Raw genomic sequence first — 12,505 nt, 5'->3', positions numbered from 1 at the left:
AAACTGCCAGTCTGTTTAAAGGCCATCTCTTCCAAGAAATCAGTCTCACTGCTTACCTTCTAGAGGATTATTTCTCATTTACCTAAACACCTCCTCTTTGAAGCCTTACAGGTACTTATAATCAGTCTCAGTTTGTACTCTAGTGTCCTAGCTCCTATGTCAGGTTTTCAGTGTTTCCACTTACTAGATATTAGGATGCTTGTGGGGAAAAAAGCCCAAGACTTATTTATCTTTGTGCTCCCACATGCTCAACAAATGTATGCTGAATTAATGGGGCACTGGATGGAATTCTGTGTGCATGCAGCTAGTAATTCAGAGACCCAATGATTCACTATTTTCAAAATTTTATTTATACAGAATCTTCAGAATGTTTTCCTTTAATTCTCACAAGATAAAACCCCAAAGCTTAAAATCAGTTTTTTTTATGTCGCAGTTAGGTACAGGGAGGAAGGTTCAATCATTTTCAGGAAAAGCTTTCCTGACTATACAAACATTAATATTTACAATATTCTTTAATATAGACAACATGGCATATTTAAATGTATAAAATCATTTAAATCATATTTTGTTAACAGAATATTCCAAAATTCAAAGCAATAAAAGAAATCCATAAACACTGATAACATTGGGGGACAACAAAACAGCAACAGGTTTACTAATAATCACAGTAAACTTACACATAATATATACAATTTACACATCAAATCCACAACTTTAAAGATATACATAACCTATTTTTAAATCATGCTAGAATCTATACTATTTTATAATTCATAGGTTCAAACAAATGTTCTGCAGTAACCTATGAAACAGGAATGCAAACTATAAAATCATACTTAGTATTTCTTCATTCCTAAGAGAGTACTCCACAGAAACCTCAAAGATAGCAGATTGGCACTTTTTGCTGAAATTAAAGTTCTTATGAATATATTCATAAATCCAGTCAAAGGAATAAAATAAAACTACCCAGATATCATGAGTTATTTTTACCTTCTCCAAGTTGGTTTCATATAGACCCCTGATATAATCAGACCTTCTCTGGGATATTTTGACTTTCACCTGATTTAAAGGGATAACATTTATTCTTCATCTTGTTCCAAAAAGGGTTAAGGTGGCTTAAAAGGTAAGATTTAGAGAATACCAGAAAGCACAAATTACAGGGTAAATGAAAAAAGAGTGTGGGGAATAGCATACATAAAAACATTTAAGATCAGGAATTAAGCTCAAGTATATTACAATATTCTTCATGGTGATTTTCTGGAAATACTGCAAAATACGGTATTAATTTGTAAGAAAACGATTACACTATTGGTAAATTGGAGATGCAGTTCAAATTTCTTTGCTACATTTTGTACTAACCTGCTGGAACGATGCTGATACAAATGTATGTGCTTTTTTCTGTTGTGCTTGTGTGAAGGAAGTGTTCCTAAATGTCATGACGGGTGACTTCAGACTTAAGTCTCCAGCTGTGAGAAGACTACAGGTGGGAGGGGACCACAAAATTCAGGTACCCTGACTTAATTTCTACGGAGAATCCCACCAACTGGATGCCAGCTGATGACCTGAGACGGTCACGTGTCGGATGGTTCTTCTGCATCAGTCCTCGGGCAGCCTGACTACACCAGGTCCTCCTTGTCCCATCCCTTGGACCAGATGAACAGGAAGAAGGTAAATGGAGAACAGGAGGCCCCCACAGGTTGCACACTGAGGCTGTGGTCTCCCCTGCTGCCCAGGCATGCCCGTGGGGAGGAAAGTTCTGGAGAGAAGGCTGGGGCAGCATTAGTGCACTTCTGGGAAAGAGGAGTGGGTCTGTTCAACTCTATCCTTCCGGCCCCGGTCTCAACACATGACAGAACGAAGGGTCTTGCGCCTACACGCTGCGAGTTAAGAAGTGAGGGAGTGAGGATGGAAAAAAAGGGCTGGAGGGAAATGCAGAAAGAAAAGGCAGCAGGACATGTGGCATGAGTTTCAAAACTAATGATTAAAGGGAATTCCCTTTGTGGCTCAGTGGTTAATGCACCCGACTAGGAACCATGAGGATTCAGATTTGATCCCTGGCCTCACTCAGTGGGCTAAGGATCTGGCATTGCCGTGAGCTGTGGTTCGCAGACAGGGCTCAGATCCCGCGTGGCTGTGGCGTAGGCCAGCAGCTGTAGCTCCGATTTGACCCCTAGCCTGGGAACTTCCATATGCCCTGGGTGCGGCCCTAAATAAAAACAAAACAAAAAACTAATGATTAGGAACCAGCACAAAATATCCACCTGAAAACTAAAACTAGCTGCTGCAGCCTGTCTTTGAAGGATGAGAGGGAAACGCCCATCAAGAGAGCTAATTAATACCACTTTCTAGGGTCTGTTCCTGATGTACAGTGAAGAAGACATGTCACAAGGAAGAGCAGTAAGGAATGAATTACTGCCTTTAGCAGAATCAGACTTTCTGCCCTAGAATTTCAGATGAAGAGCCAGCCTGAGGTCCAGAAGATTATGTGATTTTATCACTGTCACACAACAAAGCTGGTAATGGAAGTGGGGGTAAGAACTCAGGTTTCCTAATTTTTGGCCTCTAGCTCTAATAAGTCCAGTTCCAAAAGTAACTGCTCTGTAAGTTATGTTTCACTGTTTATCCTAAATGCATACAGAAAAATGGAAAATACTACCACTTTTCTTTGGAAACATTTAATTCGGGAACCATACCATCTAAAAAATATAATCTCCAGGTACTTAGTCTAATAAATTAGAATAAATCTTAAGATTTTAGACCTGGAAGGATGCCAGGAAGATAATCTGGACCTCAGTTACCAGAAGGATGTAGGCCCAGAGAAGGTCAAATATATCCCCCCAAATCACCAGGTTGTGTTAGGACCCAGGTCATCTAAAACTGGCTCACTGCTCCTTCCAATACTGACTTATTTTCCTTAGATATTCATTAAATCAAAAAAAAGTAAAAGTATACACAGCTTAGATGTAATAGATCGTTATTAATAAAGAACTGGCATAAGTCAATTCTTTAGTTAATAGAAATGAACTAAAATCTATCAGAATAAATCAGGCAGCATGACTGCTAACTTTCATTTGAAAATATACTTAAATGTAAATCACAATTTTTACTTTTACTGTTGTTTTGAAGATGGAAGACCGTTCACGGTGTCTCAGCCTCATGCATTTGAAAACTGTTTGCAATTCCTGGAACAGGGCTTGGAAGATAATGGCCAGCAACCTGTTTTCTGTGAGGCTCATGAACTAAAAATGGTTGTATATTTTTACAGCATTATTAAAAAATATAAAGAAGGTCAGAGATGGTATGGTCTGCAAAGCTTACATTACTAACTGCCCCTGTTCTGGTTTCAATAAGTATATGAAACTGTGCTTAATATATTGTTCTGTCCTAGAAGGATTTTTTTGTCTTTAAATTACATCTCTCTGACGACTTAAGTTTTACTGTAATTTGCCTCTTTCACCTGATAGCAGGTAGTAGGAAAAAAAATCCAGTTAAAGGGTTATGATTACCTGTGTTCTAGTTAAACAAAGCTTTACCATATACTAACTTAAAGTGGGCATACAGTTGAAGCTACTTATTTTGTGTTTCTGAAATCCATACAAAATGTTTCAGATGGCAAGAAAATGGCATATCCTCTAGTAGTGTTGTTACAAAATAAAATGCAAGCAAATACCCGTAATTAAAAAACTGGTAATTTGATTCTCTCCTTTAGGTATCTTCAGTTGCTAAGATATTCTCCTGATGCTTGCCCTGGCCTCCCAGAGCTGCTGTCAGGTTCATTACACCAGCACTTCTCAACCATGTTAATAACCTCAGTGACCACCCACCCCTGCCTCATTTGCAACCATAAACTAGCCTGAGGAAAACACAAGAAAAGAATAAAGTACTCCTTATGAGACAGGAGATGACTAGCTCCGGGAGAAGTGAAAATCAGAGACACACTCCATGTACCAACTTGAAGGCAGCAGTGAGGCCACCTTTCAGTCCACACCCTGCTTACTGGCCCTAGAGGACTGCCAGCTAAGGGGGACACAGCTTCACACAACTCTGATCATTGCCGTATGCTACACGGTTTCTGTGGCAAGCTTCAATTTTGTGAACTAACCAAAAAGCAAAGCTGTGCCACTGTTAACTAAATTGCAATAATTTCAACTTTATAACTTTGAAAGCAGGATCTATTGTGTCAAGAGTAAAATGTCTTACTTTAAAATCATCACATTAACAATTCCTTGGGCCCCACAGTAGTGTTCTCTTCAGCCATTCCATTCTCTGGCTTGCTTTTATAATTGGAAAGGAACAAATTTTCTATTTGAGTCAAGAATTCTTCAGCAATGAAGCAATTGGTCACTTTGCTCAGAGTTTTCCTCAGACACTCCAAAAGCTAGTTGAAAAGAAAAGTTTTATATTTAAATACACAAAAATGTGTAAGAGGACATTACTATCATTATTTTATCCCTTTCCAAATTTCTAATGCACAAAAAAGAAACATTCTCCTTAACGGTGGTCAAGGATAAAACAGTATTCAACAACCGTACAGCTGAAGTGTCAGAAGCCACTGTTAGGGAATGCTTAGGTTAGGTGCTTTCTGATTTTATATAAGGAGATAAACCCGAGACTTTACATGTAGTCTTATTTACAAAGCGAAATAATCCTATGGGATAAAAAACCTATGTATGTACAATGCAGGAGTCTATCATTTCAAAAGTAGGATGCTAGAGTCTACTTCCTGGCAAATGCTCATATTAACCTCCTAAAAGAACACAGAGTGGCTATAATAGGAGGGGATAAAAAGAAACAGTACGTTTAAATTTTCTATTTTCAAATTGTTATAAAAAAGAAAGAAAAACAAATGTTTCCAGTCTTAATTCATTCTCTTCACAGAAATAAAACTAGGAGTGAAATAAAAGAACTTAAGACCCTTATTTCCTACTGGAAAGTTAAATAAAATGACTATTTAAATTTAATGGTTAGATACTACTGGTCTTAATTCATTCTTTTCACAGAAATAAAACTAGAAGTAAAATAAAGGAACTTAAGACTCTTATTTCCTACTGGAAAGTTAAATAAAATGACTATTTAAATTTAATGGTTCAATATATATATTATCATTCTTAAAAATGATCAGTTGTTAAAGCTAAATGGAAACATGGAGCTTCTGAATTTAATAAAATGAGAAAAATGTTCTCCATTGTGTACAATAATAATCTGCTAAGAAATTTATCACCCAACATTGACAAATTTATTCTAAAATAGTATCACTACTATATGCAAGCATGGGCAACAAAAACAAATTACTAATTATGTCTTGGAAATTAATTTTAGAAAGGAAAAAGCAATAAAGGAAATACACAGAAAATGTATCCACAAAGCATTAGGCATCATGGGAAAACACATCAAGATGAATAGCTTTAGAATCTGTGAACAATGAAACCAATTAAAATGAAGGCAGCTTACTTTCTGCAAACAAGTCAGGTCAGAATCCCGGCGAAAGATTTTATCCATGGGGACACTGCTGTTGGAAGAAATATGAAAACAAACCGATGAAACAAATGCTATAAACAAATCAGTTTTGTAATAAACTATCACTGACGCCATGCATCACAATTTTATATTTAACTTGGGTTTTCTCTAAAACATAATTTAATGAGCAACACTGCAGATGTGTAACCATCTCAAACCACAGTACATACCTCCGGGATAGCCTGTATTTTTCTATTATCCATCTTGTCTTTTCAAATACTAATCCCCACCGAGGTTCTTCTAACATCTGTTGTACTTCAAATTTGTAAGGTAAACCTAGAAGAGCATAAAGAAGTACATTTTTACCAACTATTTCTTAAATCTCCAATCTTTTAATTACTTAAAATTCCCTTCAGTGTTTTCATAACTGCAGCTTGGCAGACCAGCCAAACAGCGCTTTAAACATAGTGGGCATTCATTAAATATGCATTGCCTGGCTGAACTTGGTCCGTCAAGCATTATTAATGCCAAACAATTAATAAATAAAAGTGCCATTTGCATGACAATTCTATGCAAGCAACTGGACAGGTAAGATGATCACATACTTTATCATCCAAACCAAGAGACTTTCAGAGTGAAAGTGGGCACTATTAATAATTGTGCCAGAACCACAGGCTTAAACTGGGATTGTGGGATTGACCTAGGCAAACCAAGACATATTCTATCCCAGGGATTTTTTTTTTTTTTTTTTAACATAGGTCATCAAGCTTACAACGTCATAAGGTAGGCAGCATTATTCCTATTTAACAGATAAAACTGAGGCTGAAAACAGACTGAACAAGCTGCTTTTGCTAGTAAAACAGAAGAGCATGGATTTTTTTTTTTTTTTTTGTCTTTTTAGGGCCACACCCATATGGAAATTTCCAGGCTGGGGGTTGAACTGGAGCTGCAGGTGCCAGCCTACATCATAGCAACGCAGGATCCAAGCCACATCTGCAACCTACACCACAGTTCATGGCAATGCCAGATCTTTAACCCACTGAGTGAGGCCAGGGATCAAACCCACATCCTCATGGATACTAGTCAGGTTTGGTACTGCTGAGCCACAAGAGGAACTCCCTAGAACTTGGATTTTAAACCGCAGGAGGCTTGCCTGACTTCTGAGCCCACATTTCTTCCACCTGCCTCTGTGTGCTGACCCAAGACTAGACAGGGGATAGGTTTAATCCTAGAGAGGTGTAACTGCATTTGAGTCACACTAAACTCTGGAGGAAACGAGTCTAAGGGGTGAATATCACATACATAAGTTAGAAACAAAGGATGCACCTACTTAGTCATTTCTCACATACCCTTCAAAATCCCCATGTAATTGCATTTGTGGTGTATGAGAAGCTCAGCTGATTCATAAAGGCTAATACTGTAACAATAATAGTAGTCACTCTTACATAATGCTTACTATGTGCCAGGCTTTAGGTTCTTAAAGGCACTAGTTACCGGTATTGTCCCATTTTTTTTGTTTTTGATGAGGTCCCTGAGCCACACAGAGGTTATTAAATAACCTGTTCTTGGACATATATAATTACTAAGAGGTAGAGCCAGGATTTGAACCTAGGCAGTCTGACTCGCATTTATGTTCTTAAATCTTTATACTGCCTCTCAACTTGGGTCTTTGCTATCATAAGGCTTTTCAAGTAAACAAAATGCTAGCAAATCAGAAGTCATTACAGGGGGACAAAGAAAAAAGTCATAACTATACTTCCTCACAATACAACCGTAATTTGTCAGTATGCTCCTAAAAGGCTTTCATCTCCCCTTTATTTTTTCGGGTGTGTGGAAGAAGGGAACAGCAAGCCTGAAGATATAACTGGTCTTTTCTCATTTCTCAATTCTCCTCCATTTCATTTTCTCCCTCCAAGAACTTAAGAAGAGAGACACATTACAGTGTACAAGCCATTAAGCAAACTCTTTTTGTGCTAACAATCATTTACTTAATATGTTTCAATTACCTACCAAGCACAGGCAACAGCCTATAATTCTATTTTAGACCTATTATTTACTAAGCACTTTATATATATATATATATTACTGACAGTCTCTACAACCCCCCCTTTAAACAAGGTAAAGTTTTTTTTCTCATTTGATAGATATGGCAAAGGAGAATGAGAGGGCTTACATAACCTGTCCAAGGCAAAATAATAAATGTGAGAGTTGGGATCTGAATATAGGTGAGCAACTCCTACTCTTAATGAAAGTTAAAAAATGAGACTAAAAGATTTCAGTCTGTGCTCATAAAAAAAATAACACACACACATTGTATACACATTGTATCTGATATTAAGAACATTTTCTAAGTTAAAAAAAAAAAATGGCACTAGACCAGTAAAAATCTCCTTTTGTACTGATTTTTTTGGCTACTGAAATACCAGAAAAAAATTAATCACTAAGTACACTTCCTGCCTATTACAAATAGAGAAACTAATTAACCATTAGAGATACTGTACTGAAAGAATTTGGGTGTATAACACAGGGGGGAAATAACAAATCAATGAATGAACAAATAAATAATGGACTCAGTCAAGGTACTGTAACACAGGGTATCCCACGGATTCTAGGACATTCTTTTTTGGGGGGTGGGTCAAAGTGTACAACACGGGATCTTAGTTCTCAGACAGGAGACTGAACCCAGGCTGCAGCAGTGAAAGCCTCAAGTCCTAACCGCTCGACTACCAGGAAATCCCAAGGAAATTTCAATTTTTTAACTGCAGGGTTTCCAAGAGGAACAAAGAGAAAGACCAAGGATTAAGACCTAATAAGCAGTACTGACAATGATCAAGTCAGGAAAGAGGCAGCTCTGCCCAAGAGACCTTTCTACAACAATGGTAGCAACGTGGAATACTTGTACGCTGTCTGATGTGAGCATCCACTGTGCCTGCTAATCTTGAGTGATTCTTTCCCGTCTGGGGTAGTTCCTTCACACACAAGCATTGGTCTCTATCTATATCTTCGAACTGTCTACAGATCTCAGAGTTTGCTCTCTAGGCAGCTGGCTTCCTGTTCTGTTTAACAAATTTAATTGCCCTGGTCTCCTTGGTCTCACCTCTATTATCTCAACTCAGGGACTGCTAGGCTTGGGGTGGGTTTCTCATTCTTAGGCCATACTCAGAAGCTCTTTTAAGTTAATAAACCAGGGTAACTTGGGTTCCCTTTTTCATCTCTCTATACAGTCCTTCACTGCCTGATGGTATATCATAAAAACCACTAATTCATATATTTTGTCCAGTATTTTGGTTGTTTCTGACAAGTCCTTATTACTTCTTTTGGGACAGAAGTAGGGTTCCAGGAATTGAATTTTAAATTTAATTCCAATTAATTTACACAGCACATGTGGCTACATCTGTTAGACAGCAAGAGTAGAAGCTCACCGCCAAAATCTAGCACAATGTGATATTAAGACATGATTTAAATTAAAAACTAGTAAACTGTGATTCCTTTTGTAACTTTTTGTAAAATTCTACTGGGGTAAGATGATGCATATATGTGCTATGTTCAAAATGAGCATTTTGTACTACAGTTAACGTCAGTACTATTCAGTCAATGAAATCCTACAGACCACCGACATTCCTTAGGTGGACAGCAATTGATTAGGTGCTACTGGAGATACAAAGATGAAATAGTTCCTGCTCTTTGGGGCTCAGAGTTTAGTGAGACGGGCTAAGGAGATAAATTACACTGAGAGACGAAAGTGACCATGAAGGCAAGAACACAAAGAATAGAGCAACTAATAATAAATGACATGGGGGGGAGGGGGGGTGGTAGTTCTGAGGTCTTTACCAAAGAGAGGGCATCTAAATGGTATCATTAAAAATGAAGAAATTTGTCAAACATTAGTTTAGTACCTACTTTATGCCAGGCCCTGTGCTAGAAACTGAGGATAGAAAAAGAAGTATAGTATATCTACCTTTAAGGAGCTCAGGAGCTAATGGGGGAAAGTATAACGTAGAGTGGCAGTATTCAGAGACAGCAATGACCTAGAGCAGAGGTATTAAGGATGAAGAGAATATGCTAGAGATGCAATTGTTTCTTAAGCCCCCTCTACTTTTCCTAGTCTGCTACATTAACTCTCTATCCAGCCAGAGTTAACTAGACCAGAAGTGGGTATAAATCCCAAAGGAACCAAGTCATATGATGGGCTGAACCAACCAAACTACTTCTTGAAATAGAATGGAAACTAAGAGATATAAAAATAATTAGGCACTGTTGAGCCTACATTGGGAGGTCAAGGAGAGCTGGTGATAGGGTGGTCATTATTCTTTGTATTTTTTTCATTTCAATGCCATCACAGAGAAAGCCAGTCTGCCTTTATCAAAAAATTTTAAAAGAACAGAGATTTTGTCTTTTTTTTTTTTTTAACTGCAATGTCTCCAAGGCCATAAATAAGTTTTCTCTATGTCGTAATCCTTTTGCCCAGTGGCCATGGTAACAGTGGGGACTTGAATATAAGAAGGAAATCATAAAAGGAAAGCAGGTGGCTGTACTACATGGTATCCAGGCAGTGATGCTCCAGCTGAGGACACAAACTTTTCCATAAAATTGCTTTGCATAGTGATTCAAAAAAAGGAAGGCAGAAGTAGGATAAAGTTGAGGTTGTTTTTGTTGAAAACTTACGGTAAGAGCCATCTGCGCTAATTTCATCACTTATAACAAGGCAGGTAATCTGAGAATAAGGTAAAGGATTATTTCGATTATAGGGACTAACAATCATTCCAATGAACTTTGCACCGCCTCTGGAGAAGTAACTCTACAATTTAAAAAAAGTGTAATTAGTTTCAACTACATACATTTACAAGTAGTATTTACCCATACTAACATTTTAAACATCTAATAGAAGAAAAGGGAATGCAAAGATGTGTTAAAAAATTCACATCCAAACAGCAACGAAATTAAGCATCTTTTATATTCATTTTGTACCCTAAATTTTTCAGGCCAAAACATGTTCAAACCAACTTGAAAAGATCGCCATTAAAAAGATCACCTGGGAGTTCCCGTCATGGCGCAGTGGTTAACGAATCCGACTAGGAACCATAAGGTTGCAAGGTTCAAACCCTGGCCTTGCTCAGTGGGTTAAGGATGTGGTGTTGCCGTGAGCTGTGGTATAGGTCACAGACGCAGTGTAGGCTGGCAGCAACAGCTTCGATTAGACCCCTAGCCTGGGAACCTCCATATGCCGTGGATGTGGCCCTAAAAAGACAAAAATAAATAAATAAATAAGTAAATAAATAAAACAAAAAAAGATTGCCTGGCCTGCAAGATCTATATTTGGCATCAATACAGTTACAAATCATATTCACTACCCCTCAGCTGTAATCTTTATCAATGTGGTAATAATTTATAAACAGCTGTCTGTGGGAAAAACATCCAAATATCAAATACAAAATGCAGAATAAAACAAAATCTTATTTCTTCCAAAGATGCAAAATATATTATATTCCCAAATTATTTCAATTGTACCCAGTCCCTGTACCAGTCATTCCCATCATTTTTGAAGGCTCTGGAAGGAATTACCACTGTTATTTTGATGGCCTGTGTGTATTAAAGTAGCTAATTTTTAAAATTTAAATAAACACAATTACTCTTGAGAGAATGTGAGAATATGCAATTATTTACAGACTACATACACAAAGACCTATAAACACACCTGGTATTTGGCTTGAGTGTCAATATCTCGTAAGGAAGGATTAGGATCAAAGGCAGGATGAGAATGATACCATCCAATAACACTATAGCCCCTGACAGCCAAGGTTTCCGAGGCTTGTGTCTGTGAGACAGGATCCATCTCACACTGCAGTCCTGTACTCAGACTGTTACATGGTTCTGCTGCACAGACCTATAAAGGATTAATCCTTAAATGATTACACTTTTACTTTATTGTTTTAGTCCTTTCATACACAGATAAGAAACTTTCATTTGCCTATATCATTGGCAGCCTTTAACTGCAAATGAATTACTCTCCAAAAGTGGGGCCGTATGCTAGGAATTCAAAATCCATTTTTCTACCTAAACAAATTAAGAATGTGTACATATCTGTACATTCTTTTGATGACCCCAATAATTTATGATGATAATTTCTAGCAAATGATATATAGCAAGTTTCAACTATAAGGTTAGCATAGCCTCTTAGCAGCTGAAGTTTTTTATTGTGAAGGCCAACAAGGAACCAAGGCCTGGCAGCATTTCCTTTTCTTGATGGTAAAAGGAAACAGATGCTCATTACATGGAATGTCCACCCACCTCTGGGAATATATAACTTTCCACATTTGCATATTCTCATTTATATCATAAACTCTGTATGTTAGTTATATGCACTTAAATCTATAAAAATATTTGGTATGGCAGCAGGACTAAATAATTCTTAAAATTTTAAGAAAAAAACTTACTTCAACTATCCTATCAACTTCTGAGTATCTTCCTCCTAACAGACCAATCACTTCTGCCATAGATACATGAGCATGCTAGAAGAAATACAAAACAGACTCAACTCAAACACAGAGATAAAACCCACCTGAAGAAAAATCAAAATCCCACTTAGCATAGGAGAGTAATTTACAATAGCAGTAATTACTTTTTTCTAAAGTAGAGTAGCGGAGTAGAGGAACCAGATGCTAGGCTCAGCATACTGAGGCTTAAGATTTTAGATCTATTTTCACTACTGGCTAAGAAACTTTGAACCAAACACTAAAACCCTCCAAGATGCCATTTCTTTCATTTACAAAACGAAAATACCATTTATTTTCTCTACTGAGGAAAGGTATCATAAGGATACAAAGTAAAAATCAGTCTGGGTCCTCCTATGGAAAAACATCATGAACACACACACACACAACTATTGGAGGTCTCAGTGGTTTAGCACAAAACGAGAAGCCTCCAAATGCTAAGAGTTGTTCTTTGTTGCAGTTATCTAGAAGGCAGCAGACAAGAATACTAGGAGATTAAAATAGGGTTAATGGAATAAACAGTCTGCAAAAACTCACATTAATTTATTTTCTCTAAA

The 12,505-nt window shown here is 37.3% G+C and overlaps 1 protein-coding gene across 4 annotated transcripts in view; it reads right to left on the bottom strand.

Annotated features, from left to right (window-relative positions):
- Window positions 1-354: 354 nt before the first annotated feature.
- The window catches only part of MYSM1 (Myb like, SWIRM and MPN domains 1), a 39,314-nt gene continuing 27,163 nt past the window's right edge, over window positions 355-12,505 (bottom strand). The window contains exons 15-21 of one of the 4 annotated variants that reach the window (XM_047788890.1): window positions 11,892-11,966; window positions 11,153-11,341; window positions 10,123-10,255; window positions 5,688-5,793; window positions 5,452-5,509; window positions 4,201-4,378; window positions 355-1,877 (exon numbers count right to left, since the gene is read on the bottom strand). In XM_047788890.1, the coding sequence (XP_047644846.1) occupies window positions 4,211-4,378; window positions 5,452-5,509; window positions 5,688-5,793; window positions 10,123-10,255; window positions 11,153-11,341; window positions 11,892-11,966 (729 nt within the window). In that variant the 3' untranslated portion in view covers window positions 355-1,877; window positions 4,201-4,210. The remainder of the gene's footprint in view (window positions 1,878-4,200; window positions 4,379-5,451; window positions 5,510-5,687; window positions 5,794-10,122; window positions 10,256-11,152; window positions 11,342-11,891; window positions 11,967-12,505) is intronic. The other 3 variants (XM_047788891.1, XM_047788892.1, XM_047788893.1) reach the window with 3 other exon arrangements.

This window comes from Phacochoerus africanus, chromosome 8 (assembly GCF_016906955.1).
Source record: "Phacochoerus africanus isolate WHEZ1 chromosome 8, ROS_Pafr_v1, whole genome shotgun sequence".
NCBI lineage: Eukaryota > Metazoa > Chordata > Mammalia > Artiodactyla > Suidae > Phacochoerus > Phacochoerus africanus.
Note: the sequence above shows the minus strand (reverse complement) of the source record. Positions and strands in the feature narration are given on the sequence as shown.